This window comes from Aethalodelphis obliquidens, unplaced genomic scaffold (genome assembly GCF_003676395.1).
Source record: "Aethalodelphis obliquidens isolate GAN/ISIS:26980383/991018 unplaced genomic scaffold, ASM367639v1 scaffold83, whole genome shotgun sequence".
NCBI classification, from domain to species: domain Eukaryota; kingdom Metazoa; phylum Chordata; class Mammalia; order Artiodactyla; family Delphinidae; genus Aethalodelphis; species Aethalodelphis obliquidens.
This window is the reverse complement of record NW_020838027.1, coordinates 1,286,627-1,311,034: the sequence shown is the minus strand read 5'-3', so window position 1 is coordinate 1,311,034 and position 24,408 is coordinate 1,286,627. Positions and strand designations below refer to the sequence as shown.

Below are 24,408 nucleotides of genomic sequence, written 5' to 3'. Positions count from 1 at the left end.
AACAGGCCTGCAATGGTTCCTGAGGATTAACCTCTCACCACCTTCAGGACGGTAGGACGTCATTCATTTAGCAAATGTTTCTTCAGCATTTACTAGGAGCCAAACAATCCTCGGGAAAGGAAATTTGAAGGCAAGTAGGACACGGTTCTTGCCCTTGAGATGCTCAAAGTCTAGTTGAGGAGACAGGAGGTAAAGAAATGACCAAATAAGCAAATAATAAACAATAGGCAGTATAAGTGGTGATTCGAGACAGGTGGCTACAAGGCTCTGTGGGGGCAGAGGAAGGGGAGTCTCACCCCCCTGAGCAGGCTTTGGGATGCGATGGAGCTGAGACTTACAGGAAGCGAAGGATGCCAGACAGGTGCCAAGGGTGGGGGCTGGAAGCCAGGATGAAGGAGAGAAGAAAGGAGGGGTGATCTTGGACCATGGGGCCCTCAGGGTAGCAGAGAGCATCCCTGTGTTGGGGCAGGGGTTACAGGCCTCGGGTTTCCATGGAACATCTCGTAGCTGTTGAGAGATGCTTCTGGAGATGGGGGGCAGGGTTTAGGCAAAGAGACGGCGCATGGCAGAGACCCATTTGTCTGCGTGGCCACTTTGTTGAAAGACGGCAGCACCACGTTTTTCTTTCAAGTCATCCCGTCTTCATTCAACTTTTTGCCCCTCCGCCCAGGTGCTGCATTCCTGCCCAGTGGAGGCTGACCCATGACCTCAGCATGAGAAGGGTAGCCGGCAGATTTTTGAGGTTGGACAGTAAAACTCTGTTTTTTTTAAAAAAACATTCATAATCCGGGCATTTTAAAAAGTATTGACAATGGCGCAGGTCTTTGTATGATGGGAAATGCTTCAGCCCCACACTTCCCACACTGGAGTAACACTGACGAGCCCCCGGGAGTGGACCTTGCTCTGCCCTCTGAAGAGCAGCCCACCTCGATGGGGCCTCAGCCAAATGCATGGACTCGACAGCAAACAATTCAGTTAATCCAACTCCTGCCCCTCCAGGATTCGCGTTCAGAGTTTGAAGGGAAATTTCCAGGCAGAAAATGGTTACTTAGATAAAATTATTGAAATTTTATTGCCTGAGAAATTTGGCAGGATTTGGTTATCGAGGTCTAGCGTAGGCCGGGTGACATGGAGATGCTAAGTGCTCTCGAATTTCTGAAGAATTGGTTCAAATAGATAACAGGCTCTTACGTAAGACATGGAGGCCAACTGTTCTCTTTTTCCAAAGAGGGAAAAAAGACAAAAAGAAAAGGGCTGGAACGGTGGTTAATGAAGTGTAGGTTGGACCAGGCGAGGTCACTGGGTCCTGCTGTCGATGGTCAAAGATGTTGTAAAATCCCGTCTTCCCGGTAATAAATACCCGCGGTGTCTATACTCCTACTTACCTCACATGTTCATACTAACACGTCATCTTATGCTCAGACCCCTCTCCTGGGGGTGTTTCCCAGTTGGTGGTTGAGAGAGCTGAGGCTCACAGGCCATGAGAGGCTTGGCCAACGTCACACAGCTCGGCAGGAGCAGCCTTTGAACCCAGAGTTCGTTCCGATACCTAACCCTTGTGGCTCCTTGACGGTGACCAAAAATACAGCGGACTCACATCCACCCGATGAATCTCGACTGGAGTCCAGAACGGAGAGCATGGCTTCTGAGGCTGGCGGAATTCAGTCTCATGTCATTCAAAGGGTAAATACAAGCAGCGGAGTCCCAGGGCGTTTACTGATGAAAACCATACTTACAAATGGAACGATTCTGTCGTGGAGTAAAATGCAAATAATCTGGGGTCACAAAGACCCCCCGGGAGGGTTTGCGGGGCTGTGCACCCTCTGGGATAACGTGACCGCGTGACGCTGCATTTCTTTCTCCAAGGAGCTCAGGGTAAAAACCTCGGGAAGGGAGACACATCCTTCAAGGCCGTGTTGGGGATGGAAGGCAGAGTGAGAACAGGAACCAGGGCTGTTCACATGTCACCTGTCGCCTGCCTTTATTCCATATAAATACAGGCTCAGAGGCCGGCTGGGGCCTCCCAGGGCCTCGGGCTGTGCCCATTCGGGAGTCTCCACACCTCTTTGCTTGCATAGCCCCCCAAAAGAGTTTTGAAAAAGTACACGCCTCATCATACACCTCAAGTGACATCCCCAAATTTTCATGATAAGTTTAAATGGCTGTAAGTGATGCAATTTCTGGTGCTTTGTAGATCTTGACAGTTTAAAGTAAAATAAAATTGTTGCATCACTCTTTAAAAAGTTTCCAATGAAATATAAACACCCGAGCTATTTGAAACCTTCTATTATCTGTTCAAAAATATATAAAAGCTCTTTTTTTAAAAAACAAATATTTCGCCTCATTTCTTTTTCTCCTTGGAAACATTGTTCCATTCCATTCCCTCCATAAAGTTTTACCCCGATACAAGGTATTTTTATGCTTGAAAGTCTTTCATCGATCACACTGCTCTGCCACGAAAAGAGATATAAATTGATATTTAAATTAAAATAAAATTCCTGTGACTATAGGGCTCAGTGCCACCAATTTCTTCTGGGTTCAACTATCATTAAAAATATTATTAGTGTACAACTGAGAAAACAACACAATTACAAGATGAGCTTTAAAAGTAATTATCAATGTAAAATTTAAATGGTGTTAGAAGTGTACCTCTTAAAGAGACGGCTGGTTGGAGGGGTGTGGGCCCCGATTAAAGGAGGCTTTCTAGACACGAATGTTTCAAATGCCTCCGTCTTTGGTGCCTGGAGGGACTCACATCACAGGGAGATGGACATGGAAGGATGGGGGTGTGTGTGACAGGTATGTCTCTCCTCTGTAGCATGGGAGACGGATGGCTGTGAAGGGTCAGAAGAGAATGGACAACTTCCGCCCCAGGTTGTCCTCAGACCAGTGTTAAGATTGGGTACGTAGGAAGTTTGAGGCTCTGGAAACTGATTTCATTAAAACCCTTCCAGGTACCACATGGGTTCCTCGTACAAGTTTGAAGATGCCCAAAACTACTCCAAACATTTTCTGAGCCCATTTGGGAAAGTGTCAACGTGTGCTGATTCACCCACATAAGAATAGTTTTCGTAAGTAATTCAATATAAATATAGGCATAGGATGTATACATATAGCTGATTCACTTTGCTGTACAGTAGAAACTAACAACATTGTAAAGCAAATGTACTCCAATAAAAATAAATTTAAGAAAACATATTGAGAGAGGAATAAAAAAATATAGGCGTAAATATACCTGTACTTTCAGCAGACTTAAGGAAGGAAATGTGTTTGGGAGTATTTTGTCTGTAAAATCGGTTGAAATGGATACTGTCACTGATTTATCTAGAACAAACAAGAACAATGGTTTTCTACATAAATCATAAATGCTCTCAGTATTCCTCCTCCACAAGATCTTTACGGTTACAACCTTCCCTCTTAGGAATTAGAATCGTTGACTGATTTTTATGGTGATTGGAATGGAAACCAGTTCAACTAGTCAGAACCTGGTGCGTCGCTAACCATATGTGGGGCACACACGGAGCTGCTGACTTACATCAGTGTGTCAGTCAGGATGTGCAATGGTATACGTTGGCAATGGCTTCCAAATTCTTGGGGCTTTAGTATAACGAAAGCTTATTTCTTGCTTGTACTACACGTCCAGATGGGGTCCACGGGAGAAGCTCTGCTTCACAAAGCCACTCTGGGATCCCGGCCGCAGATCCTTCTTTATCTTATAGCTGCTCCATCTGGACTTGGTGGCAGAAGAGAGAAAAGGCCTCTCGTATCTCCACCTGAAAGTGACACACATCACTCTCCTCACGTGTCACTGGTCAGAACCAGTCCAATAGTGTGTCCAAATACAGGTGAGACGTGAATGCTTCCATGTGGCCAAACAGAATGTTCTCGGAACTAAACTGTAGTAGAAGTTTATTTAGGTGTCACTTTATAAGCAGCGTTAGTCAGTTTGGAAAAAAGTGATTCCCAAGGTTTGGTGACTAATAATAAAATAATGAGGTTATATTCACTGCGCACAGTGATTACAGAAACAGGGCGGAACACGAGAAGGGCAGAAAATTTGAATCTGAAACGGAATATGGCGAAACTGGTAAACTTTGAAGGAATGACGCTAGTCTTCAGGTATGACCTTGACCTAAGGCCTCTCCAGGGGCAGAGCTCGCTCTGCAGGGCAGTATGAAGAGATGGCTGGGAGTGTCCTTCCGTTCAACAGCTCCACATGGCTGTTGAACGGAAGTCGTTTGGCAGGTTAATGACGGTCACCTCTCAGGAGGCACCCTTTTTGCGTAAGCCCCTGGTCTTGGCTTTGCCTGAGTTGGTATCCAGTTGTATTATGGGCACTGAACTCACTGTGAGGGTGGTGATGACTAGTGATAACTTCTCTACCCCCGGGCCTTGGAAAATTGCCTTTCCACAGCTCAGAAGATGGAGTGACTAAGCCAGGTCTGGTACCAAGGTGGAGTCAGTCAGAGGGCATTTGGGTTTTCTTCCTGAGAATGTAAATATTTGGAATGACTCCTGTCTGCGTGGCCTGTATTACTATTCCTGTAGATTTGATACGGGGAAGAGACTGCTGTAGGTTGACCCAAGGGTGTCCCTCTAACAGAGCCCTAGAATCTACAATCAGAACAGAACATCCAAGCGGGGAAAGTGGGGGAGGGGTGGCGGTGGGATATTCCATTGTATACACTGTATACATGTACCACATCTTCTTTATCCGTTCATCTGTCAATGGACATTTAGGTTGCTTGCCTGTCTTGACTATCGTGAATAGTGCTGCTATGAACGCTGGGGTGCAGGTATCTTTTCGAATTAGAGTTCTCTGGATACACGCCCAGGAGTCGGATGGCTGGATTATATGGTAACTCTATGCTTAGTTTTTTAAGGAAACTCCACACTATTTTCCATAGTGGCTGCTGCAATAATCTCTTACTGTTATCATTTAACCAACCTTTTCTGTTGGACACTTAGATTGTTTCCAAGTTTCTCACTCTTACAAATGAACTGTAATTAACAAATTCATTACCCTCTTAATTGCTTCCAAAGGATATATTTGTGGTCATTTAAGGAATCTTTTCCAGAGTGAATCAGGCACTCAACATACAGTGAGTGTCCCTATATACCAAGCATTATGCTTTGCACAAAGAAAAATGAACACAGTTCTCTCTCTGAAGACATTTAAGATGTAGCGGAAAGGGGGGCGGAGAAAAGGCACATCTGTATCCAGACATTACAGCACACACCACGCGGGAAGAGTGCACACACACAGCGGCCAGGGAGGGCAGAGGGGAGAGCGCCTTCACCAGAGAGTCAAATCACGCCACGAAAGATAGAAAGAGCCCCCTTCTCGGCTCCCACCATCTCCCAAACCCCCACTCGGAATTCAGGATGGTTTCCGTTTGTCACGTTGAGAATCTGTTCCCTGGAAAGGGAGCACTGAAGGCTGTGTTCCAAAGTTGGAAGCTGAGATATGGGTGCTCATTGCAAGACCAAATATTTTGGAAGTACCTTTCTCTGGAAGGGAAAGAACACGTTTCACAGCTGGAAAGAGAAGTGAAAAACGAAGCTAGAGAGGCATGAAGGTAATATTGACTTGCTAGATTTACACAGTGCCTACCCTGAGAAAAGCCTGGCTGCAAATCCCATCTGTGCCCCCGACACAGGGCACCCGCTCTCAGTTACCGGGCTCCCTGTGAATTCCCTGGGTCACACTTTGCAATCATTTTACTGTCACTTTAAACTGCTCGGTCCCCTGCCCTGCCCCAGCTGACCCTCGGTCACCCCTTTGAGCAGAGGATCATGGTACCAACACGTGTTTGGAGTCAGACCCTCCTGGGCTAAGTCCAGGCTCCGCAGTCTACCAGCTGGATGACTCTGGACACGTAAAATTTCTAAGTCTCAGTTTCCACATCTGTAAAACGGGGATAGTGATCACAACAGTAATACCAGCCTTACCCTTGTATTGAGGACTAAGGGAGATAACGGGGTAAAACACCTATCACAGCCCAGCGCACTCAGCAGCGTCAGCTACTGTTATTATTCCTGTAGTGCAGTGTGTAAAGGGGGGCAAACTGATTTTAATATTAGTTTAAACAAACAGGTGCACAGGTCTCTGAGACACAGGCCTATGATGCACCCTAAAGCTAAATGGAAGTGATATTTGGATTTCTGTCGTTTCTGATTTTCTCTCTTAGCTTGAAAATTGAGGATGAACACACCAGAATGGTAAAGAGGCCAGATTTCTCTAGACCACTGTTCATAGTAGAATGAAGATAACGGATAAAGCCTAATGCGTCTCACAGGGGCCTTTGCATTTTAAGCTGGGGCCCAAACCCTTGGCCAAAGGAATGGGGCTGGAGCGGTGAGGTTTCAGACATGCACGAGGGTGCCGATGGAGGCATTTTGATGCAGGACTGGTGGGATCTCAGGTACTCACACACTCATTCCACACATATTTATTAACTACCCTCTGCCAGACATTGTTCTATACACTTGAGATTTACATCTTAGTGGGGAATACAGACACTAAACAATGCAATGAATGAATAAGTAGACCGTACAGCATGTTAGACAGGGATTAAACACCGATTAAAAAGTAGCGGAAGGGGAGATTGAGAGCGCTGGAGGGGCTGGTTGGGGGGGTCGTTCCAGGCCCTCCGCATATATCAAAGTCCGTGGGCTCTCAAGTCCCTGTTACAAAATAGTGTCGTTTGGTCCACCCACCCCGCAACTCGCGGTTCTGTATCCGCGGTTCTGCATCCACGGCTTCGCAACCCGCGGATACTGAGGTCTGAATGTACTAAGTACGGTCGGTGGTCAGGGTGAACCTCGCTGAGAAAGTGAGATTTGCGCAGTCTTGAAGAAAGTGAGGGGTTCATCAGGTGGGTAGCTGAGGAGAGGGCTGCAGGCAGTAGGGACAGCTAGAGCAAAGGGCTCCAGGGGTGTGTGTGTGTGAGAGAGAGAGAGAGAGGGAGAGGTGTTCCTGGAGAGTCTGGGGTACTGCTAGGAGCTAGTGAGGCTGGGGCAGTGGGAGACCAGTAGGGGAGGCCATAAGAGCAGCTGTACCCGCTGTTTCTGTGGGTCCCTGGAGGCTGCTCTGAGGACCTGGCTTTTACTAAGTGAACTGGGGACCTCTGGGGGGTTTGCGCAGTGCGGTGCTGGGACAGGTCCCTTTAGATGCCATATTGAGAAGATACCAAAGTAGGGGAGGGAGGGTAGACGCGGGGCAGCAGTCTCTGCGGGAACTCAGGTGAGGGACCACGTCGGCTCAGACCTCGGGGTAGCAACAGGGGAACTGAGAAGTGGTCACATGCACGATTCTTCAGGATTTCCCGAAGGACCAGATGAGAGGATGAGAGAGAAAGGAGTCAAGAACGACTCCAGGTTTTGGGCCCATCCGCTGAGATGGGGAGCTGCTGAGGAGCAGGTTTGGCACAGAGAATAGGGAGTTCGGCGTTTGGAAACGTTAGGTTTGAGATGTCCGTCCGCCTCCGAGCAGAGACCGAGAGCGCTGGGTAGCCTGGCGATCAGGAAGAGAGGTCTGGGCTGGACACACCGAGCTGGATGGGCTCCCCCGAGGAGGAGTGCGGATGGGGAGGGGGGGGTGGTCTGAGGGTAGGAAGGGGGGCGTTTTCCCAAGAGGGAGCTGTAGGCACCCCTGCCAGGGCTCAGGCAGCCCCGCTCTCAGGAGCCCGGACCTGCAGGGGGTGCCATGGACCTTCAGTGGCTGCCTGAGTGACTGGGAGGAAGGTTTGCTGCTCCGGGAAGGACAGGCGCTCAACAGATTCCCGCCGGAGTGGCAGAAATAATTAAGAGGAGAAGGTGAGGATATCCTGGTAGCACACGTGCTCGGCGGCCTCGGAGGAATTAAGAAAACCCGGGTCTATTAGTCTGCTCAGACATCTAGGCACCGCTGCCTCGCCAGGAGGCTCCGCCTCTCGGGCCCTCTCTCTCTGCCCCCGTCTCTCCGCATCCACGCCACTCGTGCAACCGCCCTGGTCGTAATCCACCAAACAGAGCCGTGGCGCCGCGGCTCCTTTTGCTGTTTCGCGCAGTGGCTCGATCCGCAGAGACTCTAGGTGGGCAGATGCCCCCCCCCCCTCCTGGAGTTGCGCGCCAGAGGCCTCGCCGCCGAGGGGGCCGCGCAGGACGCGGGGGCCGGGGCGGGGCGCGAGGGGTGTGTCCGGGCGGCACGCGGGCCGAGGCGCGGGCGGCGGGGCGAGCGGGGTCTCGGGCCGGGCTCGAGTCGGCGCCGCGCGCCCCGCGCCGTGCGCCCCGCGCCGTGCGCCCGGCCCCGCGCGCCGCCGCCACATCTGGAAGCGTTCAGAGCGTCCGCCTGGGGCGCGCCGGGCGGGCGGGGCGGCGGGCCGCGGGGTGAGCGCCGCGCTTCGCGCTCCTGCCGGCGGCTCCCTCTCGCCGCCTCTGCAGAAACAGCTCTTGCCAGAGCGGCGCGCGGCGCGGCCCGGAGCGGCGGCGCCTTCCTGCCTCCTCGCCCTCGGGACTCGTCGGACCTTCGGGCAGAGGAAAGCGGAGCAGGGCCGGGGAGGACGCGCCGAGAGCGGGCGGAGACGGTTCAGGCCGGCGGCCGGCGGGCCTCTCCCGCCCTGGGGTCCGCGCTCCCCTCTCCCCTTCCGCCTCCTCTCGCTCTGCCTTCCCATTTATTTTTTCAAATGCTGTGGCCGCCAGAGGTGCGGCGCTGAATTCTTGGAAGGGGCCCGGATGTGCTGAGGATGCATTACAATTTCACTGAAGGAGGCAGTAGTGGAAAGGATCAGTTTTTGGTGTTTGATGCAATAATGGGAATCAGGTAATCATCAGAAGGGCAGAAGAGCGACTGCAGATCCACGGCTTCCTCGAATTTTGCACGAAAGCCGCCGGCCTCGGAGCAGGGATTAGTGCAGACCCGCTCGGGCGTGTTTGACATTTCTTCCTCTTTGTGGCTTCTCCTTTTCAAACAATTCTTGGTCCATGGTCAATGAAAACACGAGGATGTACATTCCGGAGGAAAACCACCAAGGTAAGGCTGGACCCCGCCGCCGCGCCCGCCGGCCTCGCCCGCGCGCCCCGCGGCCCCGGCCGGTCCCCGCCGCTCGTCCTTCTCCCTCAGCGGCCGGGGGCCCGCGAGACCCTGGCCGAACCGCGCGGAGCCCGAGCGGAAAATCCCCACCCCTCCCCCGCCCGCGCCCGCGGCCCCCGAGCCGCGCGTCCGGAGAATTCCGGGCGAGGGGAAAAGTTCCCAAGTGTCTGCTCCGGCCTCGCTGGCTCGCGCTCGTCGGGAGAGCCCGACTACCCGGCCGGCGACGCCCCAGCCCGGTGGGCCGGGGTCCTCGCCTCGCCCGGGCGCGGCTGGGAGTGCGCGCGCGCTCCCCGCACCAGGCCGGCCGGCGCCCCCGCCCGGGCAGCGCGCTCCAAGGGGGCGGCTTCGAGTCTTGGCGCCCCTCCCTTCCCCTCTCTCTCTCCCTCTCCCTGTGGACCGCCGCCCCCCCCCCATCTCTCTCTTTCTCTCTCTCTCTCCCTGTGTCCCTCTTCTCCGGCTCACCTACACCCACCCACCTCTTTGCGGCCGCTGACCCCCGCGCGCCTACGCCCCGTGTGTTCTTATTCGCACCCACATGTGGGCTAGCACCTGAGGATGTCAGCGTTTAGAATTCGGGCGGTGTGTGGGCTCTGCTTTTTCATGTTTTAAGGCAATAATAAAAGGGTGTGCCGAGCTCACGCGGCTGCACACTGTCGCCCAGTGTTTTCCCAGTATCTCCATCCTTGGCATCAAGTGTCAGCAGCTCCCCCTGAAAGAGGGAAAGGCTTTCAGGCAACTCCCCACTTCCTGGAAACTTTCTCCCTCACCGCCCCCCCACCCCCGCCGCCCGTATTAACAAGTTATTATTTTTTGGCACTGCTCGGCAATTAAGATTATGATGGAGCAGAGAGGGACGGTTTTGCTGGAGTGTGGCCGCCTCCAGCTCCGTCTCTGCCTTCCCCGTGGCTTCCTCTGCCTCTGGGTGCAGGCTCTCTTGTCTCCCCGTTTCCCAAGCCTCCCTGTTTACACTCTTCCTTCCAATCTCTTCCTTCTCCATACCTGTCGCTGTTGGTCCTGCTACTTCCTGGGCATATCAAGGGCTTCTCTGAGGACAGCCTGGTGGAGGGGTTGTCTCCATCCCTCCCTCTCCTTTCCAGCCTCCTCCCTCCCTAGGCCCCCAGCCCCACCGCTAGCGGGCAGAGCCCCCACCCTTTAGAGCCAGAGGCTGCCAAGCAGCTTCCCTGGTCTCCGTCCAACCTGAAACTCATCTCCAGCTTGGGCAGCAGTGGGGGAATTTGGGCCTCTTTTGGTGGAAGGATTGTGTCAAGGGTCGTGGGTTCTAGGGTGAGCCAGGGCTTTGGGGTCACAAGGGAAGCTCTGTCCCTGGATTTCTCTAGCCCGTGCCCCACCCCTACCTGTTCCCCTGTGCCCTTCCTGATGGAGTCGTGGATGGATTCGGAGGGAGGCCAGGAGGGACACAAAAGAAAGGGTGATGTTTGTGAACAGCAGGGATGACTTTCTCCCCTCCAGGCTCCCAGCTCAGTCCAGGCGGCCTTGAGGGGGAGAGCCCAGTGGCCACGTCCTCGCTGTCCCTGACAATGGCAGTGGCCTGTGGTCATGATTATTATTCACGTGGTGGTAATCCTCAGCAAATCCTGAACCGTTCGCAAGGCCTCTTCCCCGTGCAGGACAAACCCCTTCTGGCCCTTTCCTTCCTTCCTTCTGCCCCTTGGTGCCCCAGCGCGCCCCCCCACCCGTGTGCAGGGAGCAGACACTCAGAGTAGGAGCCGCGGCCCCACGAGGTCTGTGGGGAAGATGGAGGGGCCGGCAGCAGGGAGCATGGCCGGGCGCCGCCTTCCCAGCCACACGCCACAAACACTATGGCAACCTGGATCCCATTTCTCTCCCTTGAAGCCGCAGTGATTATATAATTCACAGAGCAGTTTTGCCTCCTTTCCCGGATGCGGTTCTCAGGTGTAAGAGCCCCAGGACCCCGGCCTCCCCTCCACCTCCCCGCGCCCTGTCGTTGGCATGGCTGGGTCTTCCTGGGGCAGGAGGGGAGGAGGGTGACGGAGGTGGGTGGGCAGACCTGGAGAAGCAGGGACGTCTGCCGGAAAGGGGTTGCTGTGGCTTCATAACTAATGGGGCGATGAAACGTACCCAGGGGTAGGGTTTCAGGAGCAGAGAGGGAAGAGGGAGCATTGCGCCGGGTGGTGACGGCGGAGTGCAAGGCTGGAGAAGTTGCCCGGGGCGGGGGTTACATCTTCCTCTTCCCGACAGACTCGAGTAGCTCAATGCAAGGCCTTTTGCCCCAGTTTTGCAGTGGTGTGTGTGTGTGTGTGTGTGTGTGTGTGTGTGTGTGTGTGTGTGTGTTGGGGGTCGGGGTGTGGACACGGGGGTCAGCACGTTGGAACAGCCCGCAGGTTCCCTGAGGGCTGGCCCCCCACCCTGGGTTCAGGCAGCGAGGGGCTCGTGAGCCTCCCCTCACCTCCAGCACCCCATCTGCTCTGGTCCCACACCAGCCTCCCGCTTTTCGGGGCTGATTTTCCATTGCAGCCTCCAGCTAGCAAATGAGTTTCTTAATAGTCAACCATTTAACAAATAAAACATCAGAACGTCCCTTATCTGCTGGAGACAAGGCAGAGGGGGAAGCGCGTTCTGGGAGTGGAAGACACGTTGTGCTTTTCTTTTCAGAGCACTGCTTAGCGATGCAGCAGAACGGTTATTATCATCATAGTAAAGTAATAATAGTCATGATCGGTGGTCAGAGAGCGCTGTTACTGCACCTCAGCTTGCACAGGTTGAAGAAGGCACGACATTAGCTGCTTCTTGGGTTCTGCATGGAGGAGCCCAGAGAAACAGGGCTCTTGGGGTTCCAGATACTGTTCCTAATACTGTTCACATACTTTCCAGGCTATCAGAGTACTATACAATAGAATATATTACAAGAATCAATTGTTCCTTATTTCCATGGAGCACATGCTAACAGTATTTAGATGTGCACACACGCTGAATACGGGATTGCACAAGAGCCTAGAGCCCTTTGGGGACCCGGTGCGTAGCAGACAGGAACACTGGTGATGCAGCCCTGACACCGTGGCACGTCGGTGCCTCGCCTTGGGTGAACGGTTCTCTACAGGTAGATGCTGCAGGTACAGTAGATGGTGAGCCGTTGGCCCCTGAGTCTCGGGGGTGACTTGGGACTCTTCCTTCTGTTTTCTCTGTGATTTAAAACTGCCCGAGGTGGGTTCTTCTGGGTGTAAGACAGATGCAGAAGGAGACGCAGGGACGTCCTGGGTGGGGGTCTGAGGCCCCTGGGTGGGGGTCTTTGCATCCGCACCTCCTAGCGCGGGCCTTGACGCTTGACGGATGAATGCAGCCCCCAGACCAGAGGGGGTGTGCTTTCTGCCTCTTCCAGGAGGTGGCGCCCCAGGGCTTGGGAGTCAGGAGGGGCACCTGCGGGGCTGGGCAAGGGGGCCGAGGCTCCGCAGGGCACTCCTTGCTGCTGTGCCTCGGTCTGCGTGCCTGCCCCAGGGCGCAGGCCTCCGAGGACCAGAGTGCCCGCCGCGCGCACACCAGGGGCCCCCGGCACGACCCGCCCTCGCCGACCTCTCACCCTCTCTCCGGTAACGAACCCACTTTGGATTTCGCCCTCCTGCCGCAGCCTCGCCTTGATCTCCAGCACAGGCCGCATCCTGCTTGCCTGAACCCGTTACGCCCTATATTAACTTCCTCCCCGTATTAATTTTCTCACCAGGGCTTGGTAACCAGAGGGGCCCGGGGGTCCCAGGCCCAGCCTGGGGCCAACCTGGAGTGTGGGAGCTGGAAAGCCTGGCCGGTAGGGTTGCAGAGCTTGTCAGCTCAAAGGCAAGGAGACATTTTCCTAACTTTATTAGGGGAAAAACACAACAACAACTGGGTACACGTCACAGCTGTTTACGAATCTGGCTGCTCCCATGCTGGGTAATGGCAGCAGAGCTCCCGAGACCTGGGTTAGGAAGTAACTGAGATTTGTTCTAACTTTCAGTGCTGTGTTCCAGCTCCCGGGGGTTTCTTTTCTATCCCTTTCTTCGCTCCGCTTTCTCGGTTGTTGTAGCGAGTTCCTGGGTCCGAGAGCCCTGGCCGTGGAGGAGCTGAGAATGTGCGGGCGTGGCTGGAGCACCCTCGTCCTGTCCCTGGGAACCTCCTGCTGGGGTCTGCCATGTGGTGGTGACCAGTCGGCCAGTAGCATCCCGCTGGTCCCCGTGGGGACTCTGGAATCTGCGCTCTGCTTTCGAAATCGGCAGATGACTTTATTTTCCAGGGTGGACTGAAGAAAGCTGATGGACTGTTTGGGAAATACCTGGAGACTCAGCAACTACAGCACTTAGCGAGGTAATCGCACTGATTTAGCCTCCTCCTAGGTTCTGTCCCCACGGTTGCCTAAGTTGATGGTGGGCTGTGCAGAGGAGAGCAGAAGACTGATTTAAAAAAAAAAAGCCACGGGGAATTGTGCAAAATATCATGGGGTGAATATTTGACGACATAAGTGCTAAACGTTCTGATGATGAAACAACACTGCCAGCCATGGCTGTCATTATTAAAATAATTTAGTAAACACCTGTTTACATGAACCTCAAGGTTAGGTACTGTACAAAACAAGTAAAAATGACAGGACGCCCCTGGGAAAACGGAGGGCCTTCAGCGCTGTTTCGGAGCCGGGACGCAGGGACTACCCCGCATCCCTGGGGGGACGCAGAATGGGGGCTGACATGACTCCTGTGTGTGTGTGGCTCGGGTCCCAGATGGGGTGCCCATTGCTTAAGGCCAGGCCTTGACCTGGGGCCCCGGGGGCCTCGCTGCCTCCTTGCCGTGGGCAGGGGACCCGGGAGGCACAGCTGTGAGCGGGCCTCAGGGGCCGCAGGAGGAGACCCAGCTCCCTGGAGTATCTGGGGGAGCGTGGGGCACACAGCCGCTACTTGTGGAACTGAGTTAATCTAAGTGGGGATCCACGGGACAGAGGAGGGCAGTTTGGGCCCGCAGGTCAGGAGGGAAACAGAGGTTGAAAATAGGCCCTCACTTCCCCGGAGATGCTGGGGACTTGGCATTGGGCAGAGGTGAGGCAGAGGGGGCTAACCGGCCAGAGCTCGAAATCCCGTGGTCCCTTCCCCCAGGCCCCAGCCAGGCCGCCACCGCACGGCCGCTTCACCGTGGTGCTCAGGTGCTGTGCGTGTGTGTGTGTGTGTGTGTGTGTGTGAGAGAGAGAGAGAGAGAGAGAGAGAGAGAGAGAGAGAGAGAGAGAGAGGGAGAGAGAGAGAGAGAGACGGGGCAAGGAGGGGGCGGTTCCACACTCATGTTCTCTGAAGGGTTGTCAGGCAGACCTAGAGTAAATGCGTCTCTTCGGGAATTTACTCTCTAGGATCAGGAGGTTTTATGGGCAAAGGAACCTGAGGAACAAACTCCGTTTCCAGTTGAGAAGACAGGCTCCTGCAGGGTCACCCAGGAGGGGCGGGACTGGAACCCGGCCTCGGTTCTCCGCCCTCCTGCCACCTCTTGACGTGCGTGGTGCACGCTGGTGCTCTGAACGCATCGACCGGTGTTTCTGGGTAGCCTTTGCCTGGTAACCCTCTTACCCTCTCCGCCGGCCTCCTCTGCCGACGCTGGCTTTGTTCTGGCTGAAGTCATGTCTGAGGTATTAGGTTTGGAAACAGAGCTGGGGGCTGCCTCTCACTGGGAGGATTGAAGAGTCATCTTAGACAACAGGGTAAAGGTTCATACGTGTCCACAGGAAACCCCTGCAAAACTCAGATCACTGTTCTGTCTGCGAACGGACTTGCCTCCAGGCCTTTTTATTTGCTCACTTCCTTTCTGCCCCAGTCAGGGCTCATTTCGGCCCCTGAGGGAGAGGCCAGGCTGGGCTGTCGGGCTGCCTTGGGGAGGGGTTGGGGGCTGTTTGTGGACCGGCAGACTTTGCATAGAAACCACAGGGCGGGTGGACGTGCAGGTGAAGTGCAGGTAGAACAGGTAGAAAGCCCGGGGCGGTCAGGCTGCCGCGGCCAGAGGCCAGGCTGCCCCCGAGTCTACCAAGGTGTGGGAACAAAGGCTCCCCTGCTCCCTTGTCTGGGCTGGTCCCCTAGGACCCCTCCTCTTCCCGGGACATATTTAGGTAAGGAGAGATCTAAATTCGGCATGGGAAAGGGATCATCTGGGGCCTCCTTCCGACGTTCCCACCATCCCCAAGCCTTTGGCATCTGACCTGATGCTCCCAGAGACCGGAAGGCCTGTGAGGCTGACCTGGTCTCTAGCTTTAAGACAGGGCCTGCGCCCGACTCACTCTCGGAGGTGTAGCCTCTGAGATCCCTGGAGGAAGCCACCATCGCAGAACACAGTGTTGCCACAATTTCATGAAATATTCAAGCTGCCCATTTGCCAACAGGGGTTTCTTTTAATACACTTGGCTACGCGTGGCGCTGCCCGCTGGAAACTAGCTGAAGGGAAAATAAAATAATCTTGTCTCCTGTCTTTTAGAGAAGCAAGCCAAAATCCAGACAGTAAACGAATGTTCTTCCCCGTATTGCCTGTGGGCAGAAATGTTGAGAAATGTTGACTTGATTACTCAATTAAGCTCTATTTACTTTGTAACCATTGTGTCATGTTCAGTCATTTATATATTTTTCTCCTTCCAAAATAAGCCATGTTGGGCTAAAACCTTTCAAAGGTGTTAGTTAGCAAAAGTAAAGAAAAAAAAAAGAAAGAAAGAAAGAAAGAAAGAAAAGTAAATAAGGCCACACCTAGAAGATGACTTGGGTCGCAGTCTTTGACTCTCTGAGCGTTTCGAAGGAGTCAGGTCTCCTGCTTTTCATCCATAGAATGGAGACAGTGATCCTTAGCCAGCCGGTTTTGGCTTTGCAGGGCGGCCGCGAGGCTCCGAATGGGAGGGCGAGTGTAAATCACTGCATGGTGGCAGCTCTTCTGAGCTCTTCTTGAGTCAGCGGGGTCCCAGGACTGTGGGACCAGCCTGAGGGTCAGGACCCCGGGAGGCAGGGCTTCCTCACGGCCTTGGCACGTGGTCCCCGCCTGCAGCCTGAGGCCCGGGGTTCTGCCTTCTGAACTGGCCAGAAGTCCTCTGCTGGTCCAAACATGCGAAGATAGGGCCACTGAGAGCAGGACGCAGCCTGGCGGGCCACTCAGTCTGTCCTCACTTTCCAACATGAATTCCCCAAACCTAAACGTCACTCCTTGGTACGGGAGGACAGGCTGCCTGGCAAATAGAACTTTGCTTCAAATGTAAACCTTGGCTTTGGAAAATAAACTACTTTTTAAAGGTACACAGCAAAAGTGCTGGTAGTCTGTAGGTAACGGGAGGGAGCAGCTCCATCCGGCATCTTAAGACACCAAGCAAAATAGGAAAGGGCTTTAATTTCACACCTTAAGTGACAGACTAGCCTTTAGTTTCCTGAAGCAAAAACAATCTCATCGTCAAAAAGCGTGCTGGGAGGGCTTCCCTGGTGGCGCAGTGGTTGGGAGTCCGCCTGCCGATGCAGGGGACACGGGTTCATGCCCCATTCTGGGAAGATCCCACATGCCATGGAGTGGCTGGGCCCGTGAGTCATGGCTGCTGAGCCTGCGCGTCCGGAGCCTGTGCTCCGAGACGGGAGAGGCCACAACAGTGAGAGGCCCGCGTACCGCAAAAACAAAACAAAACAAAACAAAAAGCGTGCTGGGAAACGTGCGTTTCAGTTTGCACCTTGCTCCCCTCGACACCCACCTCCCAGCCTCTGGGCCTGTGACCTGCGGGGCCGTCCACTTTTTATTTTTACTTTAAAAGTAATCTGTATTGCAATGCAGCATCCATCGTTTTGTAGTTGTAGACTGGGCAGAGGCAGTAGCTGCCACGTACCGGACGTCAGCGTGTCCAGCATTGCGTCCTACGCCCGTCCTACGGGTGGGTATTAATGACATGTTTCAGATGAGGAAACCAAGGACCCGTGGTCTTGAGTAACGTGGCCAAGGTCATCCAGACGCTGTTGGAGCCGGGAATTAAGTTCAGGTCTGTGGGACTTCCCAAGCATGTGCTGTCTCGCTTCTCTCTCCACGTGGGGCTGAGGAAAGATGACCTTGAGCCAGCCTGGCGGAGCCTGGCTTGGATTTGCTCTGTGAAAGCTCCGGCTTCTGCTGGTCACTGTGGTGGACAAGTAGCGGAACGCTCCTTCTGCCCTGTGGTCACTCCACACGCCTCCCCTCCCACCTCCTCCTCTAGCTGTGCATTTGTTCCCGAGGTTCCTGCCTGGACCCTGCTTGGTCCTCAGATCCCAGTGGGGACCTCCATCTGTCCAGCCTTGGCTTTGAGATGACCGCTTCGTGGCGGGGCCTCGCTTCACCACGTTCTTGGAATGTCTTCCCAGTAACTCCCTCCTGGAAATAAGGCCCTCCATTCTCCAACGAGGTTCTCATGAGCTCGGGGCCCGTCCTTGCAGGCTGAGCACCCTGACTGCATACGTTATGCATTTATCGATTTTTAAAGGACATCTTGGTGGAGATATAGTTCACTTACTGTGAAAGATACATTTCACATACCTTTAAATTGTACAGTCCAATGAAGTTGAGTATTTTTACGGGGCTGTGCAACCATCACCACTGTCCAGTTCGTGCATGTTTTCATCATCCCGAAGAGAAACCCCGCACCCCCTGGCAGTCACTCCCCATACCCGCTCCGACCCCTGTAACCCCGAGTGACTGTGGATTCTCGTGCATCCCTGACAGTAACCGAATTGATGTTAATTTGGTCACTGGGGCTCACCTGTGTCGCCTCACTGAGGGCAGCGCATTCCCTGCGTTCAGATCTAGGTCTTTTGTGACAGTTCACCTGATAAATGCCACGTGATAAATGTTGCAGCTAAAAGGCAGCACGTGAGGTTAGTTAGGGACCTGGGTGTCGTTCGGAGCTGAGGTCAAGCACTTTCTTTCAGTGACATGAAAAGTGATTTTAAGATTTATTTCTTCTAACTATCTCAGCAAAGCTAAGTCTGTAAGTCACATCTACTGGTAGTTGAAGATGTGAATTATGACCTTTAAAATTTCTTTTATTATGAAATATATAAAACAAAATTTTCAATTTTAACCGTTCTTAAGTACACAGTTCAGTGGCATGAATTACATTCACAGTGTTCTACAACCATTGCCAGGCTATTTCTAAAACCCTTTCTTCACTCCAAACAGAAACTCTGTAACCTCTAAGTAACGACTCCCCATTCCTCCCTCTCCTCAGCCTCTGGTAACATCTAGTCTACTTTCTGTTTCTATGAATTTGCCTATTCTGGATATTTCATATAAGTTGAATCACACAGTATTTGTCCTTTTGTGTCTGGCTTATTTCACTTGCATGGTGTTTTCAAGGCTCGTCCACGTTGTATCATGGGTGGCAGAACGTCATTCCTTTTCATGGCTGAATAATATTCCACTGTGTGAACTGACCACATCGTGCTTATCCATTTGTCAGTTGATGGCCACTTGGGCTGTTTCCACCTTTTGCTACTGTGGATAATGCTGCAGTTCCCCTGATAAATGAACCACGTGATAAATGACGCAGTTAAAAGGAAGCACATGAGGTTGGTTAGTTAGTCCGAGTATCTGAGTTCCTCTTTTCAGTTCTGTAGGGTATAGACCCAGGAGTGGAATTGCTGGGTCTGAATTACGGCTTTTTGGTTAGAAGAGCCCATTTCCTTGTGTGGCTCCTCCCCCAGTAGAATCCTGTGTAGACGAGGATATCGGATCAAGAAATTCCACTGTGGCGGTAGTGAGGGTCCAGTCTGTCCCCTGGGCTCCCAGGGCCGGTGTCAGAATTTTTACTTTAATTAGGTGTTTAACAATCCAGCGCTGCTGGAGGAGTAACTGATGCTTCCCCCCTTCCCCAAATAATGAAGGTGTCCACATCCAGTTCAGCGCTCACCTTCCTGCCACCTGGGCTTTGTAACGGCAGGAAACGGGTATTTGGCAAGACAGAGCTATTTGATCTGTCTTTCTGTCCCCGTCTGCCCGTCCGTAGTCCAGGAGTGCCCACGCCTGGGAACCGCGAGGACCCTGGGAGAGGATGGATGCCGTGTGGCCGGGTGAGACCCCCCACGGCCCTGCTTCTGCGCTGGTGGAGGGGCAGCGTGGCCAGGAGGTAGCTGGTGAGGGGCCTCTGTCTCCAGCCCGGGGGCTGCCTGGGGGGAAAGCCGGGCCCAGGGCTGTTGCCTGCTCCTCACACAGCTGCAGTCTAGGCGAGGGAGGGAAAGGTGTGTGAGGAACAGGGGACACCCGGGGAGGGAGTCAGGAAATCGGGAGGAGGGGAAGGCGACAGTAACACTTGGTGGCCCCTTGGGGAGATGGAGGACCAATTAGTGACTCAGGAAACCCTTTCAAACTGGGGGTGGCTATTTCTTCCAATAATTGTTGTGTCTGAAAGTAATAACTTCATTTTATTTTCTGATTGTTTTAAAATACCTTTTAAATCCTCTTCACATCTACTGTATCAGCAGTTTGTTTTTTTTAAACCCATTGAAGTAATGGGACGAGTTTTATTATTTCCATTTTTTCAGATAAGGAAACCTGGGCTTAGAAAATTTGAACAACTTGCCTGGTTAGGGAAGCTGTTGACAGAATAGTGTATGGTAGACTTTCTCTTCTGTTTACCTAGGTGGGCTCCTCTGTGTTCTGCCATTTATTCCTACAGGAGCCCTACTAAGGTTAGACGGCTTTCTGGGCCAGAATAGCTAGAAGCCCTGTCCCCTGGTCTGGGCTCCTCCTGTAGCCTGACTGTATCATCTGTCGGGGCTCCGTGTCCTGACCCAGGCCCAGACCTCCCGCCTCGTGGCTGCCGAGCTGCTCTTGCTGCCCAGCTCCCTGATTGGCGGGTTCTGCTGGGGCGTGTGTGCGTTCTTTCTTAGATTAGCAGAGGTGAGCGTGCTAAGACGGAATGCAGGTCAGGCCCTTTGCGGGCCGATACACTTAGTTTAATCCAACTTTTAGTAAATCCCCCTCTTGTGGGCTCTGCCTTCCCATCCCCTCCCTGGTCCTGCTCACAGGTGTGTCCTGGCCGCTGTCCAGAGCTGAAATGTTGCACAGTGTATCTGCAAGGTCAAAGCCTCTGTCACCGTGTCTAGCTGCCCAAGACGTCCTGGGGTTCTGAGCTGCACATCCGAGGGCATTACAGTGACTCAGATGTCACATGTGGTCTGCAGTGGAGAAGATTCTGCGCCTCTGTTTTTCAGTCATTTAAAAGGCAAAGTTTCTGACCTGTGCCCAGCTGTCTGAAAGATCAGGAGATGGGGAGCCTTTTCTCAGGATAAACTGACTGTGAAATGCCCTGAAAATGGGGAATCTCATGCCAATTTTGGTGAAAACAGTCCTAAGTTGGCTTTCCCCTCCCAGAATTGGGGCAGTTAGTCATTCTCACCATGTTTTGGGCATCTGCTCTGGGTAAGGCAGTCTGCTCACAGGATCGCTGGATCCAAGGAGACCTTCAGGGTGGCGGCCCGTCAGCTGTCCCATCCTTTGGGGAGTGTGTAGTCCAGTAGGAAGAAAGATGCACAGATACCCACAGCTGAAATAAGGGGCAGAACATGCTTGACGTCACAGGGAGACAAAGACGAAGGGCTCACGGGTTAAAGAAGGAGGGGGTACACTCAGATGGAGTAAATGGAGAAAGCACATAGGACGGGGCTGACAGAGCTGAGCCTTGAAGAGTGGGCAGAAACAGGGTAGAGAGGAGGGCTCACGTTCCCAACAGGAGGCACGGTGGTGACAGCCTCGTGCACTGGATTTTAAAGGAATGGGGAGTGGAGTTTGCTTAGCGCACAGGCAATGTGTGGGGAGGAGTGGAGAGAAGGCCAGAACGGCAGGGTAAGGGAATGTGTGGATAGCCCTCACAGCAGGCTGGAGTTTGCATCCCATTCGGTTTCGGTGGGCTGCTCAAGTCCATCTGCAGTGTTCGAGCCAGGGGAAGGTGGACCAGAACTGCTATTCCAGAAGCCTCGTCAGGTGGCAGGGTAGAGGGTGAAGGGGTGGTCTGAGACCACAGGTGGACAGACAGTTCCCAGGCTGTTGCCATCGTCCAGGCGAGAGAGAAGAAGGGGTTTTCTCTACAAAAGCTGGAGGGCAAGAAAGCCCTCTGTCTACGTAGGAAGGGTTATCTAGATGGGAACGGCTATCTAGGTGGGTGGGGCTATCTAGGTGGGAGGGGTTATCTAGGTAGGTGGTGATATCTGTGTGGGTGGGGCGATCTACATGGGAAAGGCTGTCTAGGTAGGGAGGGTTACCTAGGTGGGAGGGGCTATCCAGGTGGGAGGGGCTATCCAGTGGGAGGGGCTATCCAGGTGGGAGGGGGTATCCAGGTGGGAAGGATAGAGGGTGGATTTGGAGGGCCAAAGGAGAGATACCCAGCATACGTGCAGGATTAGAGTTCATTGAAAGGTGATATTTGAAGCTGTGGAAATGGATGAAATTATTAGGGAGAGAGAACAGAGGGAGGGGACGACGTAGGGCTGAGGACGTTGGAGCAGGTAAAACAGGAGACAGAGCCAGAGGGGCCCGGGAGGGAGGACAGCCTTGCGCCCGAGGGGTCGTGGAGGGCGAGGGGAGGCCACTGCTGTCAGCGTCAGGTGGGGCGGTGGGGAGGGGAGGTGGGAACCGAGAGCAGTCCCACTGGATGTGACGACCTGGTTCTCAGGGACCTTGAGAGTCGGCTCGGGGCGACTGCCGTGCAGTCAGACTGCGTGATGCCGAGAGTGGCTGGCGGGCAGTGGGGGCACGTGAGGGCCACTCTTCCAGGAGTTTCGGCTGTGAGTGGGAAAAGAGGAGATGGATTTGTTGGCACAGGAGAGAGTGGGAATGGATGGGTGGGGGGCTGTGGATGAAGCAGATGTGGACCAAGGCAGTAGGCAGTGGGGTAAGGACAGGAGGGGAAGGATCAGCCCCAGCTGAGGAGACGGAATTCTGTTCTCGGGAACAGACCTGAGCAGGTTGGCAGAGCGTGAGAAGCTGTGGAGTGCTGTTGGGGGGTGGGCGTGAGGCTGAAAGGGGAGGTATTAGGGGTCTGGGGGAAGAGAGACCTGCCTCTGGTGTTCCCACCCTACCTCCCCACCCCAGTCCACACCAGCCGAGCTTCCCGGCCTAGGATGTGAGCCCTCTGGAGGACTGGCTAGCCTTCGTGAAGTGCTCAGCTCTGTGACTTTGTATCCTTATAATTATATCGGAATATCACGTTTCTGTTACAAACCCCTGGAATATCTCAGACTGGACCCCATTTGAGCTTGGCAATGCCTGGATTTCCCTGTAATCAAGTCAGATATCCTGGATGTTTAAGGAAAGGACAGTAACATTCTTTGGGTGCCTTGGGGATGTCCCCTGCTGGTGGCATTGAGTTTACTCTCGGTCCAGGAGGAGTTGATGCCAGGAGGCACCAGCAGAGACTCTGGTTGTGAGGGCAGAGCGGGTGGACTGGAGGGCCTCTCCCAGAGGCAGGGGGGACGGCGGCTGCGGAGCTGGGGAGGCTGGGCCCCTGCACTTCCCCGGCGTCCTCCCGGCAGGGGAATGTACCGACAGCCCCAGGCCCCAAGTCCCGCCCCTGTTCTCCAGCTCCTGCACCCACCCTCCACCGCCTACACGTGGGATTGCACCTGACCACAGGGTGGGATACCTGGGAAGGGGTGAGACCTTTACCTGGAAGCCATTTTCGCTGCCTGTCTTGGCTCGGGAAGTGGCCCAGCCGCCATCTGCCTGCCCGGAAGCAGTGTGCCATGGTGGCCCTCTGGGGCCTGGTGCCCTGTCCACCTGTGGGGCCCCATCTGGATACCTACCTGCAGAGTTTGGCCTTACTCTGATGAACCTCGAGGGCAGCGCTGACCCCAACCCGAGCTGTTGCTGGGTCTGGGCCACAGAATGCTCTGGTTCCCCTTTCCTACTCCAGGGAGACTGAGGCAGAGTGTCGGCTGCAGAAGGAGCTCTGAGTCTGATGCCCAGGCCTCCTCAGTGCCAGCCAACGCGTCCCAGGCCTGGACCTTTGGAGTTTGGCTTGGCTTTGGTAGAATGGAGGAGGAGAGGAGAAAACCTCCAACACAAAGATGCTCTTGAGGTGGGTGAAGTGACGGAATGGGCCTGGTGTCCTGGAGGGGGAGACCCCTGGAGACATCACAGGATGAGGTCTCGTTCACGCCCGCTTGGCCGTGGGTGGGCACAGGCCGGTGCCTCCCGAGTGGTTACAGTTAGGTCATGGTCTGAAAGGAGAGGGGGTGAAATGGCAATAAAGGTCACCTGCTCACGTTTACAGCCCCAGAAGTGAATGAACAGAAACTCTGAACTGGAGACTCTTAGGGAAAGGTTCCTCGAGCACCTGGGGGCCAAGCTTACGAGTTCCTTGGGAAGGATCTGCATGTGGCATGTGCAGGTACGGGGTGTGTCAAGCTGCAGGTGTGTCTGGGCGCCAGGAGACCCACGTGTACAGGTACCTCTGCCTCTTGCTTCAGTGTTTTGTCGCATCACTTCCCTTCCCTGTGTCTGGGGATCTGTATCCACTCTCCCCAGCCCTCCAACTGAGAATCTGTTTATTCTTTTAACCCCACTTATAAATGACTATGACTTAAATATTGCAAAGGGATTAAGTGAAAGACAGCAAGAGAAAACTTTGTGAGTGTGGTCCTATGCATACTGTCAGCGGTGTGGGGAAATGGTAGTGTAGGCTCAAATGCATAAGGAGTATTTATTTCTGAGCTAAGTTTTTTCTAAGAAAGAATGTCTTGGGGGAGGGGCAGGAAGAGTACAGAATAGCCCTGCTCCATGGTTTTGAAACTAGTAGCATAGAAGAGAGGCTTTGGGCTTCAACTGCGTGGAGATGTCCCTGTGTCTCCATAGCCTTGTGTACCAAGTGATTTGAGAAAATAGTAGCATAGAAGAGAGGCTTTGGGCTTTAACTGCATGGAGATGTCCCTGTGTCTCCTTAGCCTCTTGTGTACCAAGTGACTGAGGGGGGCTTGAATTGGGGTGCTTTACACACCACACAGTAGGTGTGACTAAGAAGACACCTGCTTCCAAGAAAGTCTTTGTGAAGAAGCCTTATTGCATCTTGCATTCTTTTCCTTCCTTCTGGTTTCTTTCCTTAACACTGAAGCACATGTTTTATAGTGTTTTGGGCAGTGGTCTATAGTGGTAAACTTCCTCAGTCTTTGAAGCTGTTTTTCTTTTTCTTTCTCTCTTCCTCCCTCCCTCCCTTCCCTCCCTTCCCTCCCTCCTTCCCTCCCTCCCTCCCTCCCTCCCTTCCCTCCCTCCCTCCCTTCCCTCCCTTCCCTCCCTTCCTCCCTCCCTCGCTCCCTCCCTTCCCTCCCTCCCTCCCTTCCCTCCCTTCCCTCCCTCCCCTCCTTCCCTCCCTCCCTCCCTTCCCT

The 24,408-nt window shown here is 53.7% G+C and overlaps 1 protein-coding gene across 3 annotated transcripts in view; it reads left to right on the top strand.

The window, feature by feature from the left end:
* The first annotated feature begins 8,242 nt into the window (after positions 1-8,242).
* CACNA1C (calcium voltage-gated channel subunit alpha1 C) overlaps positions 8,243-24,408 on the top strand; it is a 466,008-nt gene continuing 449,842 nt past the window's right edge. For 2 of the 3 annotated variants that reach the window (XM_027093449.1, XM_027093448.1), the window contains exon 1: positions 8,244-9,013. In XM_027093449.1, the coding sequence (XP_026949250.1) occupies positions 8,965-9,013 (49 nt within the window). In that variant the 5' untranslated portion in view covers positions 8,244-8,964. Of the gene's footprint in view, positions 9,014-24,408 lie in introns of all 3 variants that reach the window. The other variant, XM_027093450.1, reaches the window with a different exon arrangement.